The 26733-nt window shown below is 40.4% G+C and overlaps 2 protein-coding genes across 4 annotated transcripts in view; both read right to left on the bottom strand.

Annotated features, from left to right (window-relative positions):
* VSX2 (visual system homeobox 2) overlaps positions 1 to 4810 on the bottom strand; it is a 49396-nt gene extending 44586 nt beyond the window's left edge. For both annotated transcript variants that reach the window (XM_088797401.1, XM_019733296.3), the window contains exon 1: positions 2571 to 4810. The gene's annotated coding sequence lies outside the window, so the exon portion shown is untranslated. The remainder of the gene's footprint in view (positions 1 to 2570) is intronic.
* Positions 4811 to 4949: 139 nt separating this feature from the next.
* Positions 4950 to 26733, bottom strand: part of LIN52 (lin-52 DREAM MuvB core complex component) — a 91393-nt gene continuing 69609 nt past the window's right edge. For both annotated transcript variants that reach the window (XM_019733682.3, XM_088797402.1), the window contains one exon: positions 4950 to 6976. In XM_019733682.3, the coding sequence (XP_019589241.1) occupies positions 6921 to 6976 (56 nt within the window). In that variant the 3' untranslated portion in view covers positions 4950 to 6920. The remainder of the gene's footprint in view (positions 6977 to 26733) is intronic.

Below are 26733 nucleotides of genomic sequence, written 5' to 3'. Positions count from 1 at the left end.
GAATCTCTGGGCCAGTTGGTTTTGGGTAAGCGGGGCTGTGAGGGAAGCAAGGGATGAGGGTCAGCAGTAAGAAGGTGGAAGCAGCAGCAGCAGAGCTGCTGGAGGGCAGCAGGAGGCCAAGGAGGAATCCTCAGGAGCTTGTTTTGCCATGAGCCACCCATTCCTGACACATTTCTAGTTCTGACCCCTGTGCGTCCTTTGCTTGTGGCCCTGCGCCAGGCTTTGCCAGCAGCCGCAGCCGCAGCCAGCGCCTCTCACTTCCATTCAGCTTCAAGTCACTGACTTTTCCAACTTGACTCTTCTCAGCTGCCCCTTTGTGTGGAGCCGCAGGCTCCTGGGGCTTCACTGCATTTGGGGGCCCTGGGATGTGACCTTCAACCCTGCCTGACCCTGAGGCTTTGGGCTGCAGCGTGAGGCCAGGCTGCTCTCCATGGGCTCCCAGAGCTGGCAAAGCTAAGAGGAGGCTGCTGGGGGCGCCCAGGCCTGGGTGGACCCTGCTCAGTCCTGGAAAGGGAGCATATGGGAGAAGGGGGGAAGGACAGAGCAAGGCAGGGAAGAGCATTCCTGGGCAGTGACTGGAATGGCGTGGATACTCTACTAGGACTAGCAAGGCTAGTGAAGCACAATGACGTGAGCCTTCTGCCAAGCTCAATGTCAGCTCGGAAACCTGCCTTTGTCACAAAGAATACTTTTCCCTCCCTTGCTTATTAGAAACAAATGGTCTCCAGTGCCATCAACAGTGGGATTGGCTGAGCGTCCATGCTGGCAATGACTGCCTCAGAGGCTGGAAGAACGGGGGCAGGAGAGGTGTTTGGGAAAACGTCAGGTCTACTTAACTGACTAGTCACGGTAACCAAAAGTTATCATATACTCCCTGTAAGGATGACCAATTTTTAACACGTGAGTATAATAAAAAATTAAATACTACATTGAATCCAATTTTAAAGATCCATCCATCAAGGAGATACATAGTGGGTAAGATATGCCATGTACTGTTCTAAACACTTGCAAGTACTAATTTAATCTCCACAACTACCCTAGGAGTTAGGTGCTATTATTGGACCCACTCCACAGATGGGTAAATTAAGGCACAGAGAGGTAAGCAACTTACCCAAAGTCACATAGCCAGTAAATGGCAGAAACAGGATTTGGATCCAGGCAGCCTGACACCAGGGTCTATGCCCTCATCCACGATGCCAGGCTGCCTCTTCAAATTGGAAAAGGTCCCGAGGACACTGAGGCTCAGAGAGAAGTGACTTGCATGAGCCTATCCCTGCCTTTCTCTCAAAATCCAAGCTCTTCCTATATCAGACTAGTAACAGTTGTGAAGCCTGAGGATCGTGGGATAGTTCATTCTTTCAACAAATTCTTAGTAAGGATCTATTACGTGACAGGTACTGTTCTAAGTTTTGCTTATGACCAAAGAAACTGTAGGAGGCTGAACAAATTTAGATCAATTCTTTGACATCTCCCAAGATGTATCCGAAAAGTCAAATCTTATGACTCTCTCCGTGTCTCAGATACATTTCAGGAAGATGGAAAAACAACAAAGCAACTCTGATGACTTCAGTTTTCTGGCTTCTTGGATTCTAGGTAATTGAGTGTTTTCTGGTATTGGAGGTGACTTTCAGAAGCATCAAGTGTAGATCAAAACAGAGAGGACACGATAAAGAAGAAAACATGTGACTCCCACTCAGCTCAGAGCTCGAGTCTAATTGAGACTCCAACTGCCACTCTCTCCTGCATTCCTTTATGCCTGGCTATGACCAAGTTCATGGTTGTAACCCCCAGTAATCCCCGTAATGGGCTGCAACCCTGGGGGAGCTCTTTCTGTTTATTAATGGCCAACCTCTGAGTCACATGGAGTGTGGCCAGTTGTGGCTTCTTGCCCTGGCAGCCGATGGGCCATTTTTCTGTTCTAAAAAATAGCTCTACCAGGAGAGAGAACTGGGATAGCAGGCAGGGGCCGGGGCAGGGCAGAGCCATAGAGATGATGGTGCTGGAAGTGAGGGCTCCTTGCAGGTCATGAGGTCTCTGCGAGTAGAATTCATGTGTGTGGTATCCTTGAGATCACAACTGCATAGGGCTTTGATGTAGTTACAGGATGGTGCCAGTTACAGTTGCCCGTGATGCCGCCATTGTGCACAGGTGGGAGGAGGGAGGAGGAGACCAAAAGGGGATGATAGGCAGAAGGTGGGGAATGAACAGGGTGAGGAAAATAGCAGAGAGCGGGCTTCCCTAAGGGTCAGGACCCGCTCAGGTGACAGGACCACGCTGAGCCCAGCACAGCTCCCTCGAGCCGACTGCCTCTTTCCTCTCTGCCCACAGCCTCAGTGTCTTGCTTCGAGTTGGGGAAACACTGCCACAGCTGCTTGTTTAGAGACCCTGTCCCCTCGCTGTGTCTCCCTCACCCCTCAATCTGTCCCTCTGGTTAGGGTTGTGTGAAGCGGAAGACAATTTGGGGCTTATTAGTGTCCCAGGGAGACATGTAACTTGTGTTACTGGGATCCAAACAAGCAAGAGTCTTAGCAGCAAACTCCAGCCGAGAAGAGACTGTGGAATTGTCTCACCTCATTACAGGGAATGGCCTTCTTTGTGTTTGTGATTCCGTACGGTTGTCCGATCGCTTTTGATCGCTTTTCTCCATTTGCTGGCTCCGGCCATGCTGGAATTGTGCTAATTAGAAGAGAAATGGACAGGGTGATCCTGTCAGCCCCGGTTACTGGTGGGGACAAAGCGGAATATTATTCTGAGGCAGTGTTTTGTGAGGGCCCTTCTTCCCAATCTCATTAGGACGAAGGGCCCATAGGAGGGCAAGGCTCTGAACGCCTGGCCTGGCTAACAGAGCGCTGGGGTGTTCGTGTGCTAATTAACAGGCCCTGCCAGCACTTGCGCCAGGCAGGAGCCTCACGGTTGCACCTGGTGCCACCTAAAGCCCCCAACCACCCCTGCTCATCAAGAAAAAGTGTTGGCAAAGGGTGGGAAGGCCAGTGGCCTCTTTAGGCACAGTCAGGCACACATGCTGAAAGTGCTCCAAAGCCTAAATAGACAGGAAAAGTCACTTATGGGCCAGTCAGAACTGAGAAACTTGGAGAGACCACTGTTTGTCCACTCTTTGGGGTTGGGTGTTGCAAAGCCATCTGGTGAAATGAAGCCCATGCAGGGGTCAGGTGGTCTAGCACGTCTCAGATTAAGAAGACAGAAACTGGAGAACACAACCAAATGCTTGGAGATGGAGTTTGTGCGTAAGTTGAGAGCTGGTAAGAAGCCATGTTATAGGCCCCCTGGGATGACCCACCTTGGCCTGCCCATGTCTTCCCTACCTGCTCTGCCTGTTTACCTTCCTGTGATGCCTTAATCCTAATTCCTAAACAGAAGGGACCAGAGCATTCCAATAGAAACAATCTTGGCTTTACTACAAGGCTCCTGTGGAAGCCCAAACACCCTTTGGAAGCCATAAGGGCAATGGAATGACTTTTACCAGCTTCATTTTCACTGCCTAGAAGACAGAAGGGCTACAATATGCTGAGCTAGAGAACCAAAAACAAAGAGCAGTTAGCTAGTGTCCATTTAAAAACTATAAGAGGGTACAAGAAGGTAAAGAAAAATTAATGATGGCATTGTGATATCAATGCAATTAATATCCTGTGAACTTTTAGTGCTCAAACAATGGAAGGAAAGCCAAGCAAATTAGCAGAGGCCTAAAACTGAGAGACTTAAGTGAGCAAGAAGCAATGAAACTGCTGGTGAGAAAAGATTTGAGTAAGAATTTGAAAATGTGCTTCCAGGCACCAATGCTGTTTGTCAGAACAGTGCTGCTCACAGCCAACAGATATGTTACATGGATGGTATTAAGAATGGCAAAGGGAAGGGAAAACAAACCTGTGGGCAAATAATAAATAATTACTTATTGGAAAAACAAACTCTAAAGATTTGGAACAGAATACACTGTCCCTTTTTAGTCAGCCAGCCAGCCAGCCATGCTTTTCTAGATCACAGAAACCTATCGTCCACCCAGATGTTTTCTTGGAAATCAGGGATGAGCCAGTGACGCTTAGCAATTTGCTGTCCTTAAAATGGAATGTTTTCTATAAAAGGGCATTGGCAGTTTTATCATTGGGTGACAGTAGTACCGATCGATACTTCCTCTTCTTTAGTTCTTGAACAGAGTTGAAAAGGAACTTACACTAAGGGTTTTAGTAGGTGGCAGAGCAATATTTGTTTTCAATCCATCATATTTAACTGGAAGTCTGCAAATAGATAGGTTCTGAACCCCCAAGTCAAAGAAGACACTGAAGAAGAACTAGATGAGTGGGAGACAGCCATAGCCTCGGGGAGCTTATAATGCGATAGGGCAACAGGACAGGGACTTGGATCACTGCGATATAAGGCAGAGTGTGGTAAGAGTCATAAGGGTGGTGCACCTAAGGCTGTAGCAATGCGGGGGGCAGGGTTATTTCCAGCTGGGTTACCAGGGGTTCATAGGAAGGGTAAGCTTGATATGTGCAGAAGGGAAGTGAGACTTCCTAGGGACTCAGTGGTAGGAGCAAAGACATTCAAGGGAGGAACTGGGAATTGTTCCGATTCACTGGGACAGAGACTTCGTATATTGGAGAGGAAGGAAACCAAGCTGGACGGCTGAGTAGAATCACGTGCCGAGAGTTTCAGATGCCAGGTGAGAGATCCAGATTTTATTAGCAGACATGGGGAGGTATTAAAGGTTTTTAATACTACGTTAGAGAGTTGAGTGGTAATGAATGAGCTGGGTGGCAGGTAGGACAGACTGGAAGCTGGGAGACCAAGTAGTAGGTGCCCCATAAAGCCCCACCCCACCCACTGTGCGATGAAGGGGAAGATAGTGGATTATTTGTCATCATAGTTGCACTTTCTGTTGAGGTCTATGCTTTAAACAGGCAACTTGGCGCTTTGAGGAAAAACTCACTCTCCTATAAAAGGGACATATTTATTATGACGACACAGAAACCATCATATACAAAGTGCAATCTTCTAACACCCTGAAATACATACATGCACACACTGCACATAAATTTATATTATCAATATAAAACACATCATTAACACTTCTGACGACAAATATAAAACCAATAAATATCTCAATTCTAAAACATCTACTTACATTAAGTGCTGGTGAATAAGATGACAGTAAAAGAAAGAGGCCAAAGCACACCAAAACCAACTATGTAGCTTCAGGTTACAGGCTTGAGTTGGTTTTGGGGTGGTATCCCAATATTCTCCACATATTTCTCAATTTCCCCTTCTGACGTCATCAACTCTCAAAAACAGGACAGAGGAAGAATTTGATATTATCGCACTATTTTTTGTGCACACACTCTTCAACCGCATTTAACACGTTGTGTACGGCTGGGTTTAAATCCCTCGTGAAGATTCTCGTGATCCGTACGCAACGTGTTAAGATAAAGGAATGTCAATAATAAGCTTAACCTTAAAATCAAAGCCTAACCTCCTATATAGCATCCATGCAGAATGTTTTCCTTCTCATACTCATCCTTTGAATCTTGTGTTCAATTTTCTTCCCTCTTGTCAGGAAGTAAAATTCTATGGAGGATCAAATGGCACAAATGAGAGAAAAATCCAACATTAATTCTAGCATGGGAAACAAGGCATACTGTCAGAAAATGGACGAGTTATTAAATTGAATAGGGCTGGACCATGCACAGACACTCAGGACCAAAAACCTGACCACAACTTTCCTTTTGTCCAAACACCATCAGACTACTGCCATATGGAGGTTCTTTTCATAAAATTTTGAAAAACCCATGTACTCTTCAAAACAATAGAGGCTGGGGGCTAGCTTATATGACTAAATATGGAGAACACATGTAATCAATACTACCCACAGGCTAGATTTTCAGGTTTCAACACAGGGACAGATAATTGTTAAAGAGCTCATAAGAGTTATATTTAATTCAGGAAATTCTTCTTCTTTCATCTGTGTGTTTCTGTCATGTGGGTGAAATATCTGACATGTGCTGTAAGAAAGGACAAGGGGGGCAAATCATTGTCACTCTTCCTCAGCACATTCCTTTAAGCTCAATCGAAGTTTCTAGTTTTTAAATCAATTCTCTTTTCCTATCTTTCAGGCCATACTAACTTTCCCTCTTGAATCTGTAACAGATTAACTAGAACTCAAAAGTCCTTTCTGTTACCTTTAAATCGATCTTGAGGTCTAGAAGCCAATGCAACCTTGCATGGGCCTTTCACTATACAAGCTAATCCAAGAGCATCTGGGGCAGGAATCCCCTTCCCTGGAGTCAGAACGGATGGTGGGGGCTGGGAGGTGGGGAGTGGAAGGCATTGGGATATGGGACATCATGAGAGGTGTAGAATTTTAAAAGCAGGTATACACTTCTGGAAGATTCTGGTTTCTCCAGCTGGGGATTCTTGGAACCTAGTATACACTGGAGAGTTCACAGGTCAAGCTGCATGGTCTGGTCCAGAATCTAATTGGTCTCTGGGCTCCTTGCATCATCAGTACTTCCTAAGAGATCAAGTGCAACTCAACCCATCCAATCAACGTCACAACAAACTTTGCCATCACTGAATCAAATCAACTGTAAGATCCTGAATCACTTCCGGAAACGAGAAAGCAGGACTTTGACTTTTAAGAACGATATGCCCTCAGGTGTTACCAACATCGAGGCAGGAGACAAAGTCTGGAAGCTGACTGAGTAACTGCACCGATCCTTGGGTGGAAGAGATTCTTTTCCTGCTGCTGAATGTCCTCAGAGGCGCAGAGTGCCAGGTGCAGGGGAGAGGGTCAGTCTTGGAGGTGTGCCCTCCAGCCTCTCGCTGGGGCGCAGTGAGGTCCACGTCATCAGAGCTGCACTGGGAGAAGAACATGGTTCCAGCTCCCAGCCCATCCTGTCCACAAGCTGCTGCTACTTCTTGGGCTTCTCTAGAATGTTGAGAAATTTCCCCCGTGTCATCTCTCTGGCTGGAATCAAAAAGCAAATGAAAGATCAATGAAGACCTGACAAAGCGATCACAGGAAGATTTAATTAAAAAATGCAGATTAGGGCAGGCCCAGTGGCTCAGGCGGTTAGAGCTCCGTGCTCATAACTCCGAAGGCTGCCGGTTTGATTCCCACATGGGCCAGTGGGCTCTCAACCACAAGGTTAACTCCTCAAGTCCCGCAAGGGATGGTGGGCTCTGCCCCCTGCAACTAAGATTGAACACGGCACCTTGAGCTGAGCTGCCGCTGAGCTCCCGGATGGCTCAGTTGGTTGGAGCACATCCTTTCAACCACAAGGTTGCCAGTTCGACTCCCGCAAGGGATGGTGGGCTGTGCCCCCTGCAACTAGCAACAGCAACTGGACCTGGAGCTGAGCTGCGCCCTCCACAACTAAGACTGAAAGGACAACAACTTGAAGCTGAACTAAAATTGAAAGGACAACAACTTGACTTGGAAAAAAAAAGTCCTGGAAGTAAACACTGTTCCCCAATAAAGTCCTGTTCTCCTTCCCCAATAAAATCTTAAAAAAAAAAGCAGATTAATGAAACTGTATACAGAGTTGTGGCCACAACAGATTCAATTACTACAAAACTCCAAAGAGGGGGAAAAACAAACCACCTCTGACAACTAAAACTGTACAAAACTGTTCTGAAGTTGGTAATTGCTATAAGGCGCAAGCCAACTAGGGAAGACTTTGTCATCCAACCTTAAAAAAATCACCAGGGAATTCCCTCCAAACCTCTCTCTCTCTCATGAACGTAACCTAATACTCATGTTCACTCTCTCAAGAGGTTTGCTCTTGGAGGCTAAAAACCAACCAAGATGACAGTCCCCTCTGGGTTGTTGGTCTCTGGACATTTATAATCTCAAATCAAAATTAGAGATCGTTTACCCCATCCCTCAGCAGTGGTTGTCCCTGGATACTGTAATATAACAGGGTTTATATTCCCTCAGTGCAGTTCATCTGTGGATGGAGTAATAAAGTAGGGTTTATAGAGCTTTGGTCTTCTCTCTCTTGGCATTGTCAGTCCTTAGATATTTAATACAGCCAGGCAAGGTTTATGTGTCTTTCTCTGACTTTCAGCACCATCAATCTTTGAATGCTGTAGTTACGAGAGGGTTTATACAGCTACTTTCCTACATATGAGGCTCCAAGATGAAAGTAAAACATTTCTCAATTACAAGGGCCACTCCAGAAGCCCCGTTTTAGCTCTGTCAAGCAAATCCTCAAAAATCGTATGTAGCCTCACATCCCCTTCATCCTCATCCCCACAAAATCATCTTTTCAGATCTCTTAAGTGGATTTAACTGTGCTGAAAGTTTCCGATGGCTTGCTCTGGAGGCCGGAAGTCTTCTGGAACAAGCAGTGGACACACAGCAGGCTGCACCCCGTGGCCTCCCAAGAACACATCTCCATCTTGGCCAAAGAAGTAAGGTGGTTAGGGAGGCTCCTGCAGGGATAAAAGGACCTTCGCCCGCGCCTCCTTGCTACCTTGCCCAAGTCTGGAGCAAACGGTACTAGATTAAGGGCTCCCACTCCCTACGCCCCCACCCCCTAAGTAACAGTCCCTGGTTTGTTTGTACAATGAAGAAATGAAACAACATAAACTTTGTAACCACAGGAAGGCTTCTTCTGGTAACTGTAGTTTATATACATTCCTCATCTTCCACAAGTTCTGAGCTCCAACAAAGGGAAAGGAAAGCCCCTGAACTCAGAACGGAAGCCTTGGGGCTTGTCTTGTCTCTGGTGCCCACAGCCCCACCCCGGCCCGAATCAAACTGACTGTTCATTTCTTGGTGGGTTTATACTGAACCCTATACATACAAACTTCCTATAAGACTCGTAATTCCTTGTTTAGATCCTTATCTTCCCCCGCTGAAGTGTAAGAACAGAGAGCAGGGGCTGTTTTATTATCACCTGTACCACCAGCACCAGCAGAATGCTGAGGACACGTGGGTTCTGAGGACGATAATGTACCAAAGAACGAGAGCCAAGGAGGATCACAACCAAGATAGTTTCTTCCCTTCCACAGACAAATAGTGAGAGGCCCGTTAGTGGCCCTTGGTGCTCTATTCTTTGTATTATGGGGCTCTTTTTAAATTTACCTTGCTTATTTAGCAAGAAAAATCATTTCCCTTGATGGAAACAATGCCAGATTAATGGAGAGATTGGGGCGGGGGCAAGGACTAACTACCCCAGAGCAAGTCCAAACAAGAGTTTTCTTGCCCAGGACAGGCAGCGTGACTTCTTTCAGAGAACACAGGATTTGAACTCAATTTAAATTCTACCCAATGTATCAGCTGGGTGACATGGTGAGCTGGGTAAGATCTCTGAGCCTCAGTTTCTTCATCTGTAAAATGAGGAGCATTTGGATATTCAGCAATGCACACGCTTGGTATAGTGGTATGATTAATACAACACCTTTCAAAGGCGGGTAAGCAGCCTGCTGCTCAGCACCTCCTTCCTGAGTGAATAAATGAGAGGCCAATCTCAAAAATCCCCTTCCTTGGACTCGCTTCCCTCAGCCTGATCCTCTAGATACTGACTTATCCTTTTGGCCAGCGTGCGTCTCCTCACTTATTTCTACTGGATGGGTTTTCTGCCTCCTCTCCAGCGCTTAGTAAGGACCTTAAGCACAGCATTCAATGGTCCTGCAACATGACTAGACGCAGATGCTGGAAGCCAGACGTGGGTAACACAAAACTCCGCTGGACAGCGCAGAGCCTTGTTCCAAAACTTCAGGGCCAGGATACCAATCTTACTAATTATTTCTGCCTTCTGCTCTCCAGATTCACCAATTTCTTATTGTTTTTTCCCCAAATGGGAGAATTACCAACATTTTAAGACTTAAAATTAAAAAAATAAAAATAAAAACATGAAACAAACCAATCTATTCAAGGGATCAAGAGGATTTAAAAGGAAAAATAAATGGATATTCCAAAGTCTCTCAGTGGCAAGCTCTCCTTGAATTTAACCAATCCTTTTTAACCACCCTTTTCCCACTCAATCATTCCTCCCCCTTCAACCTAATCTAGGTACACAGAGCTGCAGGAAACCACCGTAAAAGTAGAAGTAATTCAAAAGACATCATCTTCCACATGGGAGGGGAGAAAGTTTTCCTACTCGCCAGTCCTATATAGGAGATATACGAATTTGTGACACAGCAGCCCCTAAAAGAAGGCCGTGCCCTATAAATCATATCCTAAGCACCAACCCCTTTCTGTGCACAGAGAAATTGCTGTGGGTCAGGGGCTGTTCCAGAACACGTGCCCTCCTGTTCACTTGTCATCAGAGATGTTAACATCTCTGATTAATTCACATACCCCTTATTTTATTCCTCATTTCTTTATCCTTGCTCTCCTGCTCTGCTGCAGTGTGAAGACTCTTACCGACCTGCTACAGTAATCACCGCCTGCTAACCACACCCCCCTAAACCTAGTGAAATTGTTTAGTGATGCCAACCGCGCTTTTAATTTGCAAGACATCAGACACAGAGGTAATTTATACCAACATCTGTTCATTTTTGACTTCTGAAACAAACTCGCACATGCTGCTACAAAATCCCATTAGGAGTAGGGAGACTGCCTTCTGCTACCACTCTGTATTCCTCTTACACACACACACACACACACACACACACACACACACCCCTTTCAGGAGGGTTTTATATGTAAATGCATTTTCCTAAAAAACTCCCACAAAGGATTTCAAATGTGGGGGGGGGGGGGGGAGAACCTTCAGAGATGCCTGTGGCTTGATTACAGAGGAGAGGAAGGTATTTCTATTTCCCCCTGCCCAGTTCCATCCCTTCTTCTTCCCAACAGTTACAGCTTGGTATAATTCTTGAATTAACGGCTAGGGTAAGGTTACACGTGCCTCAGTTTGGCACTTCCCGTTCTTCCCTTCTCTCCTGGTTCTTTTTCCCCCACAATGTGCTGGAAGACAATCCTAGAGACAAGATTGCTAGAGAGTTGTATCTAGAGTCAATACAATTTCTTAACTATTTCCTAATTCTGGATTAATTCTCTAAGGTTACAGGTTCGACAGGAAGGAAACACTGCTACCACATCCTAGTAACTATGCCAGGAGGGATCCACTGGTCAGCCACCAGTGTACGCTGGGCAGGCGAGAAGCATGACCTCCATGTGGTCATGAGGTATAGACTCTCTTACGCAGAGCAAGACCACAAACTGAGCAAGATGCAACAGAGACTGTCCCCATAGGGTGAACATGTGAATTGCTGCAGAGAACGTGGGAGAGGGGGCCACCTGTACACATTTAAAGACAGCAAATGGCTAAATGACAACCAGCTTCCAGGTTTATGCTGTTTCTCTTACCCCCTTCGTAGGTGCCCTAGGGCTGTCAGGTTTGTGGCAGCCGTAAATACCTGGGAATACTTCGAGGTCAGGGCCGAAGGGAGGACTCCACCCTGCTTGCTGTGAAGCTGGTGTGTGGTTTAATAGCATCTCTTCTTTAGACTCTCCAATCCCTCCATACTACATTTAGCCTTGCCTCTGGCTCCCTCTCCACAATGACTGTCCCCAAACTGCCTCCTCTGCAGTAAATTTTCTGCTGGCTGGTTGGAAAAGATTCAGTGGTACAGATTGATTTCTCACCGGTGAGGGGATGAGGGATTACCAGAGGCACCCTGGTTAACGAGATTGGGTGCAGAATCTCCCACGAGACCAGCCCTCTCCTCCAGGGCTTTGCACCTTTCGCCCATGACATATGGGCTTCATTACAGCAAGATTTTCCAGATTATAACTTTGAGGGAATGGCCTGATAAAATTCTGCTTGGCTTTAATGTAGGGAACAATGTAAAGATGAAGTAACTTTTAATGAAATGGAAGCAGCTCATGTTTGGTTTTCAATCCCAATGCAAACTACTTTAAATATTTCTGTGCCTCAATGTAATTAAAAACATCAGTGAGGTAGAGAAGAGTTACTTCCCATTGGGTCTCTCACATCCCAAAGAGCAACAGGCTGCCTGTAGGAGACTGATACGAGTGTGGCCAGGAGACAAAGGAGACAGCGTAACTGTGAAAAGGGCCGGGCTTTGAGCATGAGACACGTTTGGATTTGAACCGCAGCCCCTCTACTGACCCTCCTCTTAACGGCTCACACCTAACTGCCTCTGAAAGCAAGTCACCCACGCCATCTTCCCAGGCTTCCGTTTCCTCCTCCGCTCACGCGGGGTATGAATACGAAGGTCCGGGGGCATGCAGCCAATGCTGGCTACTGTACAACCACTTTCTTCATTCAAACAAGAAGTTTATTTAAGCAACGAGACACCTGATGGGAAAATTATCTAGGATTCATTTCTTTTACAGTAATTTATCTCCACCCAAAGACATATTGCTCTAATATTGCTCTAACAGCTATGTACAACAAAGTTATAAAATTGTCCTTGCTTTCGCAATGATAAATGAAAAACATTGAAAATTCTCCAGTTGAACAAGGTATGAAAGGAATTTTTGTGGCTTTTGTTAAACAATGAAGGTAAAATAACTTACTGGAATAAGAAAGGTAAGAGCCGGTAATGGAGATTTGGGTACTTTCACAAAACCATTTTTTTCCCGTCCCATATCCATTTGATGTCACTCAAAACGTACCATTGGGTATTTAGTTAAAAAAAAAAAAAGGCAATATGCTTGTGCATACACAACAGTTACTTTATGTACAATAAGGGAATGAGGAAGAGGAAAATGAAAGAAAGAGAAATCCATACTATAGAAGTCAGGATGCGGTGGAACCAAATTGTGGTTTTCTGACTGAGAATGTCTTCTTGGTCTGTGCAAACTGAGCTCTGGACTAAATAGCAAGTTCCCTCCTGCCTGAGGGGCTGGAACACACTGACTATATCTTCAACCTCCATTTCTAACGGTGCAGGTCCCACTGTGCAGGCGTGTCTATTTCACTGGTTCAATCAGCTGCCCATCAAATTGGAATCTGATCTAACTCACTGATAAACCCTGTCGTTCCCTACAGGCCTTCATTATTTTACTCAGTGGCATATGCCCGTTAATCTTAAACCACCACACCGTCTCCAAATTAATATGACCATTGTTCTTAGTCTTAACTCCTTCCTGGGTTTTTCATTGGCTATTTCCTCAGCTGCTGCTTCACCAGAGGTACCAGGTCATCACTGAATGAGGATACAAATAGCACCAGGACAGGCAAAAGGAGGGCAAACTACTGTGTTTCTCCGAAAATTAGACCTAGCCGGAACATCAGCTCTAATGCGTCTTTTGGAGCAAGAATTAGTATTTTCTTATTTTACTATAATATAAGACCGGGTCTATAATATAATATAATATAATATAATATAATATAATATAATATAATATAATATAATATAATAAGTACCGGGTCTTATATTAATTTTTGCTCCAAAAGATGCATTAGAGCTGATGGTCCGGCTAGGTCTTATTTTTTGGGAAACATTACTTACTTTCAAAAAGAGCTCAAATGCAAAACAAGTGGAAAGATGAATGATTTGCGGTGTCTGTGTAACACATATACTCTGGAGGATCACACCTGCTGGAGTAATGTTGGTGTTAGCTAGAGACAGCCACCTTCCTTAACTACACCAGCAGCTACTTCCAGCAATAAGGAACACACAAAATCCTAGTTAGTTTAGTTTAAGTCAGTCTTCTAAAAGGCTATTTATCTACTTAGCTTCATACCGTGTTTCCCTGAAAATAAGACCAGGTCTTATATTAATTTTTGCTCCAAAAGACTCTTTAGGGTGTATTTTCAAGGGATGTCTTATTTATTCATGTGCAACAATCTACATTTATTCAAATACAGTCATGTCATCTTCTTCTGGAACATCGTTATAACGTACTAAATGCATCCGTCTGGCTGACGATCTTAACTGGGGCTTATTTTTGGGGTAGGTGTTATTTTTGGGGAAACATGGCAGAAGATGTTTCATAGAAATGATGCCATTTGTTATAATTATGGTTTTAACTCTTTGAAAATTACTTTTTTGTTCCCTAAAACCTTGAATGCATTCTGACAACTATGACAAGACAGATCTCCTAGTCACCAGTTGTGCTGTGCAGAAGCAAGCATGAAGAGGGCGGGGGAAGAGTTAAGTCAGTCATACAGCGCGCCTGCTCTGTACTAAATACTAGGGAAGATTCAAAGACACTAGAAGTGGCCTTTGAGATGGGGCTAGCTCTTCACAGGTCTTCTGGTGGATCAGAGGAGAAAACAAGGAAACCGATGTGATTTAGAAGGCTGATTTCTCTCACAGGAATGGGGGAAGTGTTTCTGCCGCTCTGGCACACCGCCAGAGTACAGCAGAGCAGTTCCAGGGCAGCCTGCCAGACTGAGGTTCCTCACCAGGCTCCAGTTCAGACCTCCGCACAGAACGTACTACTAAGCGATCGATATTTCAAGGAAAGGACTAAGCACTTTTTAATACCTCTACTATGAGAGCAGATGGTGCTGGTGCCATTGTCAAGAGCAGGCTCTGTGAACGGATGTCACTGGATGAGGAGGGATCTCTTGGAGCCTCAGTAGGGTTGGTGGCCCTCAGAAGGTGGGGAAATTACAGTAAAGTCTGTTAACCATTCTCAGTGAACTCTTGTGGGAGAGCACACACAAGTGGAAGTCTTTGGTAGAAATCTCTTTCCTCTAAAATATATGAACGTAGCATTTGAAGGTGAGCCAGAACAGCCTTGAGGCTTTTGACTAAAGTTCTTCTGGCATAAGCATTTCAAAAAGGAGACTGAAATATATATATTTGAGAAAAGTACAGTCTGGATGCCACATCTGTGTCCACATCTGTGACCAAACTATCACAGACTATCAAAATCTCCATCCTCAGAATTCTCAAAGAAACCTTTATGGGGAACACTTTCCAGATTCCCTTTCTATTGGGTGTCTTGTCTAACGGGATTTTTTTCTTCCAAAAGGGTGGGGCGTATAAGAACAGTGTTCCTTCCAGTGAATTCAGAGAAAGATAATTTCATATCATTTTTTCTTCAATTCACAGTAAGGCCTATTATCAGAGAATGTTTAATCAAAGAAATAATATGAAATAGAAAAGCCAGGACTCAACATACAGGTAAACAAATTTGGACAGCTCCAATATGGAAAATAATTTTAATGGCTTTTCACAACAGAAAAAAAAAAGGACAGAAGTATCCAGCCAACAGATTTATTCTCAGAATATAAAACATCAAGCAGGAACATAAAATATGGGAAGTGTCAGCCATGATGCCTGAAGATTGAAAGCAGAAGTAGAAGAATCTTAATTGTCAGGCATTTGAAAAATGGTGTATTCAGGTTGAAGTCTGTGTTTCAACATCAACTCTCCTTGCCCTGCACTCTTTTAAGAGCAAAACAGGACCAGATTTCAAACATTCAGTTCTCTTTATCATCCTTCTCCCTACTAAAAACCCATTACAACAACAAAAAACCCCAAAGATTTGTGTTCAAGAAATGGGCGCTAACAACTTCTTATTTGTATTTTGTTTCCTTTTCAGAGGGCCTCACAGGTCTACTCATGGATTCACTTAGTTCCCTTTCCAAGGGTAAACTCAACTGAATGAAAGGCAATGAGATCAAAGCAATGGATTAATTAATACTCTTGGGGCGAGAACTTTTAAGTACTCATATATTCATATAGAAATTCATGCTTCAGGGCCTTTATATAGTAATACGTTGTGGTGAGACACTTATTATGACCAAAGTCTAGTAGCTTCACACAGTCTTAATTTCCTCATCCATAAAGTGAGAACAGCAATAATAATCTATCATGTAAGGTTAAGATAGAATAACTAGTCAAAGTGACTACAAAAAATATTTTGCCCCAAATTAGACAATTTATCCACAGGCTAGATTCCACTCTCAGGAAAATCAGACCAAGATCACAGTATAGACAATTTCAAAGGACTTGGATATTACAAAGTTTCCTGCTTGGAACATCCCCAACTGCAAGGTGCTGGCACTAGCTAAAGTCTATGGAGGAAAACGACCCCCTCTTCTTGACCCCTAGGGCAGGCAAAGAGTTACATCTTCACAGTGAGAAGCCAATAAAAACCTCTCTTGATTATAATTTAGATAAGAACCACTGGATTGAATAATAATGTCTGAAACTCCCCTGGCTGTTTCACCTTGAGACGTCCATCACTGGGTTAAACATGATGCTAATTGCATTTGGATTGATTAATTTCTCTCACTCCTGTCTATTCGAATAACGCTTAACAAAATAATCATAGCACCCAGAGCCAAATCTTTTCCGTCAAAGGAATGAAGCCATCAGAACAGGCAGAGATGAAAGAAATGAAGATGACCCGTAATTACTGCTACGGTGATATCATTACCATATTATACAAAATGAGTGTGGGGGGAGGGGGAGTAGAGGGAGGAGGGACTGAGATTATTTATTTTTTTAATGGAACCCTACAATCTAAGAATACGGATTTGACATCAAGTGGAACACAGAGAAATATAGAACTTAAAAAAATACAAATCTTGCTCATGAAATTGCAAAATCCAACAAACACTGAGGCCCAAGATACATCAAGTGTCTTGGGCTGTGAGCAGGTATTATTCACACCACTATTTTTTTTCATTGCAATAACACTTTGTGTATTACTTGCATAGAGATTTAAGATGCTGTCTTCGTACCACAAGCATTCCCATAGTTACTGAAGGATTTTTCTTTCAGCCAGGGAATATCATTTTATTTTAATGTTGTTAGAAGCGGCCTTGTTTGTAAAATTAGAATCTGGGTTTTAAACAGCAGGTAGTTATAGTTTAAGACACCAAAGAAAATGTCTATGAATCTTCATGGATGGTTCAATGGACAACAATATGGATTTAACTCACCAGCAAGAAGAATATATTTTCCCTCTTTCTTGTTTGATATGCTCTTTTCAATACTTCTGATAGAAAACCTATGATTGCATAGGATTTGAACCTAGATCTGACTCTATCACTTATTAGATGGTGAGATCAGGTAAACTATGTAGCTTCTCTGTGCCTCAGTTCCTTCATCTGTAAAATGAGGGTTAGTACCCATCTCACTGGGTTATCGTGAGACAAGACAATACATTTAAGTGCTGGTCCAAACAACCCAGTATTTCCCCCTAAGATTAATTTTATGGCTATTTACTGTACTTTGAACAATGTTTTGGTTATTTTACTTACTAAAGTTATTTTAAACAGATACTTGTAGAGTACCTTGCATATAGATTTTAACAAACATTTGGGAAATAAATAAATAAGATATTTAGAAAGTGCATCATTTTATTTATTAATTTTTATTTTTTAGTGCATCATTTTAATAGCCTAGAACTATGTGGGGGGATATTTGTACTACATACAGTATTGTAAACATAGAACCATCATTAAGTTGAAAACAATAAAAACAGATACTGAAATTATTTTATTTAACTTGGACAAGAAGGTATGTTTCCCTATTTTCTTGTATAATATTCCGAAATAAAACAAGCATATGTATTCTGAATTTGTAATGATTCAGTAATAAAAACGATCAGTGATTTAAAAGAAAGAACAAAACTCTGTTTCTGCCAGGTGAAATCAAGAGTCTAAACCATTTACTCCACTAACTCAGTATTCTTCACTAACTTTCTTTCTGGTTAGGAGAGGCAACGCAATACAGCAAAAAGATTTTAACTTATCTAATTCCAAAAGGCTTTGGAATTAGACAGGAAGGCTTTGGAATTAGACAGGTCTAGATTTGATTCAAATCCCAGGCCCCATTTCCAACCTTCAAGACCTTGAGCAAGTAATTTACTTTTCTGAGCATCAGTTTTCTCGTCTGTAAAAATAGGAATTATAAAATAGACTTTGTAGCATGTCGTAAGATTAAGTAAGGTAATGCAAGAAAATCCTGCCTGGCATATAGCAAGAAACTCAATAAATGACAGTGTTAATCATTTTTACCCTTCATGTCTCAGCTCAAGTATCACTTTTTCAGAGAGAGGCGTTCCATGACCACCTTATCTAAAGTGAGTCCTCTTCAGTTACTCTCTTTCATATAAACCCATTTATTTCCATCATAGCACTTACCAAAATCTAAAATTACTTTATTTACCTTCATGCTCCATGAAGTTCTGTAGACCCTTCTGTTGTATCCCTAGCAAACAGAACAATACCAGGCACGTAATAGGTGCTCAACTATGTATTTATTGAAATAATTTATTCATTTTTGAGGAAAGAGGAATGCTGCTTCCTTTTCAATTCTTAATGGAACACTGTGCATAGGAAATTTTTGCTCTAGTAAAATTACATGTATATTTTACTCAGCAATTCCAATTCTAGGAAGTTTTCCCAAAGAGACACCAGCAAAAATATCAAATCAGGTATTCACATGTCTATTCATTCCAGCACTATTAGTAATAGGTGAAGACTGCAAATAACACAAATGTCCATCAGTAGGGAGGGGGCTGGTATAACCTTATTATGGAGTACTGTTCAGTTGTAAAAAGAATGAAGACACCTATATACTGCTATGGAGAGATCTCTAAAACATACTAAGTATAAAAAGAAAGCTGCAGAAGATTATGTATAGAATATTACCTTATGTGGAAAATTAGGACAAGGAAAAAATACACTTGTATATTTACTTATATTTTCAAAAGAAACAATGGAAGGATAAAGTTTAGTATTAGTTTTTACTAACAATGATGGTTACTTATGGGAAGGAAAAGACAGGGGGAAAGAATAGAGATGGAAAGTACACACTTATTTTATACATTTTACTTTGGGACACCATGTAACTATTTTACATACTAGAAAACAAAATTCATTAAATAGAAAAAGGCAAAATCTAAAAATTGAAATAAACTAACTCAAATCTATAATATTTGGCATAACCATACAGTACAAAAATTTAAATAATTTTAAAAGACATATTCTGACTGTACATCCTTATAAATTAGTATCTTAAGAATATAAAAAAAGCACAGAGAAATCTTAAACTGCAGCCAGCAGTCTTGTAGTTAGTTCTTTTGATGAAAATTTTATTGTGGGTTAAAACAAATAAATAATGTTAATTATTAGAAATCAAGATTTTCAGCATAAGAGAAAAGACATAAAATCAAATACATTAAGTAGAAACCCTTTAACATCTTGAATTTGAACTGGGCATATTGGTAGGAACACAATTTCTTCCTCTTTTTGAAAAACAAAAACACTTACTAACTAACCCTGTCCATGGAACAGGCCTAGAAGCAATGCCAGTCCTATAACAACGAATACTATTAGTCCTTAGATTTCTACTAAAAGCAACTAGGGTTCCTTGGAGAAATGGATGAGATTACAAGTCTGAAGAAGTAAATGAACCAAGGATATGTTGACATGCTGAAAGCAAGGACGTTCCCAAAGATTACTAGGGTCATGTCAAATTACTAGCAGTCAACTTGAAGGGGCATCCAGTAACTAAAGACGGGGCAGTTTTGAGTGTCAAAAAGAATAATGATTATACATTGAAACACATCAAATATAAACATCTATAATATTTTTTAAAAGCCATCAGTCACTTCAACTCATTTCATGTTCTGAAAATTGATAAATAAAAGGAGGGAAAATCTAGCATTTTTCCCTGGCTTTCCTCTTTGGATTGTATTTTAGGGAAACCAACTAGTTGCTGATTTATTAGAATCATCATCATCATCACCATTATTACAAAAAGGATCGACAGATACCACCTAAACCCACTTACCCTCACTGAAACTGTAACAAACAGAGGTCAGTCACATGCTTCTTGATGTGAAGCAGCAAGAGCAAGTATACTGTACCACTTCTGAAGCATTCTTACCAAAAGACTGAATTCAAACCCAATTTATTCTCTAACTCTATCAGATTACAGGAATTCGAGGGAAAAGAGGTAAATGTGGAATGTTACCACCAGGATAACGTCATTTAAATTTAAAATGTGGGAAATGCTATAGGACAAACAACTGAGTTTCTTCAATTATTAAATAGCATGGAGAAAAGAACCTGGAGGACGTAGGGAATGTGGTTACAGATAAGATTAAGAGACCAAAAATTCACATCAACCAAATGTAACATGTAAACCTTGTCTGGGTCCTGATCCATACAAACCAATTGTAAAAAACACAATTTTGAACCAAACTGGACACGGACTGTTAGATGTTATTAAGGAATTACTATTTGTTCCGTTGGTGTAAAAACAGTGTTTTGTTTTTTTAAAATTTTTTAAAGGGCCTTCTTGGTTAGAGGTACATATTACAGTATTTATGAATGAAATGGTACTGATTTGCTTTAAAATGCTCCAGCCAACAACATAACCACAACAAAAAGTGTGAAATAAGGACACAGACATAAAACAAGAATGGCAGCAAGCTGACAATTATTGAAGCTGGGGGGGTGTACGTGGTGTTTATTCTAGCATTCTCTCTAGTTAGTTTATGCTTGAAAAATCTCCATAATAAAAAGAAAACCTCACCAAACGTTTCTCTGGAAATACAGCCTTTTCTCATTATCACTACATATCATAACACAATGAAGAGTAGGCCAGGGAACAGAGACATGGATAATTAAGTCTGCAGAGGGCTTGGAAATGGATGGACAGGAAAAGCCTTAGAAAGGAGGTGACTTTTCATGTCATGAATGTTTATTTCCATTGCTAAATTCTTTGGATGAGGAACAAATTACACATGACCAAACAATCAAAAGCAGATTATATATATTTTAAGTCTACCAAATCTAACCCAAATAAGACTAATAATAAGGAGCTGCTGCCTTCCAACTTTTCTCTCTCTTAATTATTTAAGAAATCATAATGACAAATCTAAGAGCACAGTTTTCAATTTATTCATAAAACAAGTACGAGGGAAGCTCCCTGGCTCAACATCTTGCTTTTACAAAATTTTGTGGGAGGTGGCGAGAATGAATCCTTGGTTACTCATTTACTGAGTCTTCTCAGAAAAAGCTTTAGAGGTTGGTAGCAAGACTAACTTTAAGGTCTAGGACAATCCAATAGCTAACAAGTTACAAAAAAGAATTGCTTAATCTGAACTTCCACTAGTCCAGCTAAATATCAACTAGTTTGCCCTCACACTATCAACAACTGTGTATATAAATGATGACCTCACTAATCCTACTTCACTTTGATCACTCTTTTACTTCATAGATGCTGATTTATCCAATTTAAAACAAATTACTTGTTCTAGCTGATAATTTGAATTTTAATTGTTTGCACTGTGGTTTCACGTATGTATGGTTCATGTTCTCAACCTGACCGGACTATAAATTAATCAATGGAAGAGACTTTTAAAGATAATTTGCCTTTCAGACTTTGAAAAAAATGTACAATACATAGTAGTTATCCAGTAAGCCTTAAATTAAAAAAATCTTTTTCCCCTAAAATCATGTAGTAGTACAAAGGAACAATAATTACTGTCTTTACTTGATTATGAATTTGTTTTAAAAGCACATCACAATCAGGTAAGAACTTGACTGTATGATGTGTCTACTTAGGACGTCATATGGTGATTTTCCTTGTGATTACAAACAACAACTAGTTAATCTTCTGTTTTTTCAGAATATCCAGTTTTGATGTTTCTGAATAATATTATTTATAACATTCATGAATTATTAATTTAAAATAATTAGAACACAAAAAATCCTCAGCCAGAAAATATTATACTGTGTATAATAGTCTGTATCACTGAAACTCTAGAGTTTAACCTGTACATAGTTAAATATACAATAACATACAATAGTTAACATACAATAGTTAACATACAATAAACCAAATGAAAAAAACAGTCTTTCATTGACAGGATAGGCCATATTTTAGGATCTTAAAAACAACTTATGGGGAATCAACATGGCTAAATATATATAGAGGGAAGTCTGGTTAATTAGATACTATATAGACATTTACTGAAATACTTAATAATTAAATTTAAAATATTAAAATTTTTTTATTTGCATTCAAAACAATACAGAAGTAAAAGTAGAAGAAGCATTTTATAGATGCTGGACCACTGGCCTCAAAATCACAAGGTTAGAGCTCTAACCTAGTTTCCTCAACTAGTCAGTAAGTTCTTACTACGTGCCCATTATATCCTCTTATTGCAGATGATGAGAAACCAAAAAAAACAATTTTTCTTAGAAAAACCCTCCCTCCTCCTTTGGGCTTGTTGGCTCATCAACAGCTCAGTTGTGAAGAGAGCTTTGTCATTATGGAGTACTTTCCCCCCAAAAACCTTAAAGAGAGGGCCGGGTGGGGACATCAGGAATCCACCCTATTTCAATATACTGGAGGTCTTTCAGGTGGGCTAGTTAGAACTGATAACCTATATTAGTGTTTCTCAAAGTGTGATCCTCGGACCAACCACAATCAGCATCACTTTGGGAACATGTTAGACATACAAAATCTCAGGCCGCCATTCCAGACCTACTGAATCACAAACTCTAGAGGATGGGCCCAAAGAATCCACATTCTTACAAGCCCTTCAGGTGATTCTCATGTATGCTCGTTTGAGACCTACTAGCCCATGTTATCCAGGCTCTCAGATTTTTGTCTCCAGATCTCTGCGGTTCTAATTAATTACTAAAAGAGGAAGCAGGATTTTGTTTTATTAAAATTAGATCATAAAGCATATTTTTTACCATAAAGCTAAAAGTAGAGGAGAGACTGCTTTTAGAAAATATGACTAACAAAAAGAGAAATTAAAACATTCAGCCAAAGGATTAGAATTTTTACCAAAACTTAAGCTCTACCCCCTATTACCATGCATTGTGCTGAGTGTTAGGTCACCATGCAATCCTTAACCTGACAATCTTGGCAGAAGACTCATTGGCAAACAACTATCAAACAATGTCATCAAACCTATAAAAAGAGTATACAACACATTACGAATGTGGGATAATTAATGCTGCAGAAGATTTGGGTTGGATCTACAGGAAACACTTTAGAAAAGGGATGATATTTGATATAAAAGCCTTTGGAATGTGTTATCTAGGAACACCCAGGCAAGCGAAGGCTCGCTCCTTTGTAAAAAGCTTTCCATTAGGTCACTGGTGAAAAGTGCAAGTGGACATTATGAAATAGATCTTAAAATCAGCCCTAAGTACCCACTTAATTCCCAGCACTGTTTGGGATTTCTTGTGGCTATCAAAGTAGTACTATAAGGTGTTGCCCTGCTTTTAAGAAATTAAACCACAAATGAATTTGGCCTACCCAAAAGTTGGCAGAAACTAAGCCAATTATAACTATTTTTCATCATATTCTGTTAAGCAAAAAGCTGTGACATTCAACAACCAAACCATAATTAAGTCAAATGATTTGCTTCTAAGTTTAGTTTTCTCTCAAGATTGAAGTTTTCACAAGATTATAAAAAAATGGAGATATCTACCATGCTTTTATTTAAAAAGCTTTATTTAAATGCTTTTATTTTTTGTTTGAAAGAAATAAATGATTCATAAAGTCCTGGGTGGAGGATGCTATCTTAATGAGTTAAAAATCCTTGTGCTTATATCAACCTGACCTAATTCCATGAAACAGCCAAATCTTAAATCAGTTTTTTCCTCAACATTCATGTTGCTTCCAATAAACTAGCATTCCTGTAACCAAACAGACCAGACTAAACCTCATTTTCTTTGACAGACTATAAAAGCTAGTTCTCATAATTTGCTAAAAAGTTTATTTTAATAAAAGCTACTTATTATGTCCCTAGTAATCTAGCTCTGCTTTGATTAAGGTGTCCTATTTCTAATAAATAAACTCCCAAATCCAGAGTTGAGTTAAAGGCCAGAAGACAACATGAATAACACATTTAAATGTTCCTACCAGAAATCACATTCTTTGAACTATTTTCTTAATGATTGCCCAAGTTTGGCCTGAGATACTGGGTACATTCACTTCATTTGTACAATCAATGATATGTCTCTTTGAGGTTTATGTCAATACAGAAATTAATTTCTGTATGCCAGAAACTGTTCAACATCCCAAATGTATAGATTCTTTCTTTCAAAGTTTCACTCTAAGCAAAAACAAAACAAGAATATATGACTGAGATTAAAAATAACACAACAGAAGATATGACCTGTTATTATTATTCAGTTTTTCATGCCCAAAGAAAGCCAACCAAGTATAAATGGATTCATGACAGGCCATTCTCCTCCATTCTTGCTCAAGATATGAAATATCAAACTCCAGAGTTCTTTGAAATGGAATCCAACACTGAGTGATGAAAGCAAACAGGACTATGCTTTTGCTTACCCGATCAGTTTCTAAGAGACTCAAAAAGACAAAGGAGAGACTAGTAAGTGGTTGAGTTATCTACTAGTTTAGCAAAATGCATGTAGATCACTGGATGATATATGTTGTACTCAAAATAAATTAAAACTATATCCAGGGAATTCTAATGCAAACCTTATGATATAACACACAAACACCCCCCCACAAAGGAAGTATAAAATGGTGATGACACAAAAACTTGTACACAAATGTTCATAGCAGCCTTTTGATCATAGCCAAAAAGTGGAAATACCTAGATGTCCATCAACTGATGAATAACATGGTATAGCCATATAATGAAATGTTATTTGGCAATAAACAGGAATGAAATCCATAGAGACAGAAAGTAGGTTAGCGATTACTTAGGACTGCCTGGGGAGGTGGGGCAGAGTTGGGGGAATGGGAGTGACTGCTAATGGGCATGGGGTTTCTTTTTTGGGGTGATGGAAAATTAAGAGTGTTGTGACGGTTGCATGATTCTGTGAATATACTAAAACTCATTGACTTGTACACTTTAAACAGGTGAATTTTATGGGACGTGAAAAATATCTCAATAAAGCTGCTTTGATAATAATGGGCGATCTGCAAAAATTACATGTACAAGTGTAAAAAGCCCCTTGCACTCATGTGAAACCCTTGACAAAGAGACTTCATACAGGAAAGATCCAAGGTGAAAGAACCTGAGCTTCTCCACTGATGACACAGGCATGCAGTTCTTACCTCTACCCTGAAGCACAAAGGAAAATAGCCCTTTCCTTTTGGCTTTGTTCGTGCTAAAGAACTGACTGGAAAAAAAAAAATCTGGATATTTGGACATTACTGCTATACACTTCAAGAGAAAATATATTTCATAAATTCAGTTCTGTTTAAATTCAGATAACATCAGAATTTGTATTTATGATGTACTTTTAGAAAGCAAAGATACAATATTTCGAATTAAAATAATTACAGTACTTAGATTACTTAGACACTATGAATAATTATTTAAAAAATGTTCCTTTTGTTTAATGACTAAATGTTTATCCCAGGAAGTCAGAATGCAATTAGATTTAATTTAAGTAGATTAGATTAATGCAAATGAATTAAATGTAAAAACATTTAACAAAGCTATATATTTAAACATATCAAAATCCATGAAATGAAAAGATTAAGGTTGCTATGAAAAACTAAGTAATCCTCCGTACATATAAATAATTGGTTAGATGTAATAACTAAATTAGCAATCCTAACTCAGAGCATGAGCAATGGGATAACTTCATTTATACAAAAGCATTTAATTGTAGACTTTCCATGTGCTCGTTTATTGTGCTATGCTCTGAAGATACTAAGAAGTATAAAACCGATAGTTTCTTTTTAAAATTGGTTTATTCAATATCTATTTATTGAGCACAACTTCGTCTAGCATTAGTATTAGTAACGCCCACCTTTTTGCACTCACATTTCGAAGATTCGAAAGTTCAGAAAATCGCTACACAAGTTAACCCAGTTATTCCTATGGTATAATTTCTCACAGAGTCCATAAGAGCCTCCGTATTTGTCACACTAGTTACTTGGCTGCCCTTTAGTCCTGTGTGTCTGGGTATAGAATCATTTTCTGATCCTTACATTCTTATTTGTGAGGCAAAGTTCTCACTTGTTCTCATAAGTGCCATCTTTCCCAGTGCTGACTTGACATTATGCTTCTTAACTCTTATTTGAAACAAATTGTACCCTGCTCCACACATCAAATAGCAACCTGCTGAGTCCTAAGTCCATCTGACTGGCATCACTGTAATGTTAACATGTTTATTACACATTGTTCAAAACTTAGAGCATAACCAGTGAAGAGTATGTGCTGCTGAATGGCTAAGAAGCACAATCACTAACATTTCTGAGTGGTAGGTTGGGTACTACTCAAAGCACTTAACGTGGGTTATCATTATTTAAAATCCTCACAAGACCCTCCCTATAAATTGGTATCATTTATCATCATTCCCATTTTACAAATGAGGTGCACAGAGGTTACATAACTTGCTGAAGTTTATTCAGCTAATAAGTGGCAGAAGCAGGATTAGAACCCAGGTTGCCTTAGTTCGAGAGCCTGTCCTCTTAACCATTTTGCTACAGTTATCTAGTCATAGTCTCTGACCTAAAGGAGTTCAAAGACTAGATGTATACAAGGTATGACAATTAAGTTCACGAACTCATCCTAGAAAGAAGCGCTACATACCTCATTGCTGAATATCATTATGGTCACCTTCGAAGTACTCCCCTGGGGAAGCTGTGCACCAATGCCAGCGCCTAAATCCACCCTTTAAAGCAATTCTGGAACTCTTTTTCTGGAATTGCCATCAGCGCTGCCATTGTATTACCCTTGATGTCTTAAATGTCATCAAAATGTCTTCCTTTCAATATTTCCTTTATCTTCGAATAAAGAAAGAAGTCATTGGGGGCCAGATCAGGTGAGTAGGGAGGGTGTTCCATTAGTTATTTGTTTACTGC

This window comes from Rhinolophus sinicus, chromosome 3, assembly GCF_057876585.1.
Source record: "Rhinolophus sinicus isolate RSI-liver-muscle chromosome 3, RSI-T2T, whole genome shotgun sequence".
Taxonomy (NCBI): domain Eukaryota; kingdom Metazoa; phylum Chordata; class Mammalia; order Chiroptera; family Rhinolophidae; genus Rhinolophus; species Rhinolophus sinicus.
The sequence above is the reverse complement of the archived record's forward strand: the minus strand, read 5'-3'. Positions and strand labels throughout refer to the sequence as shown.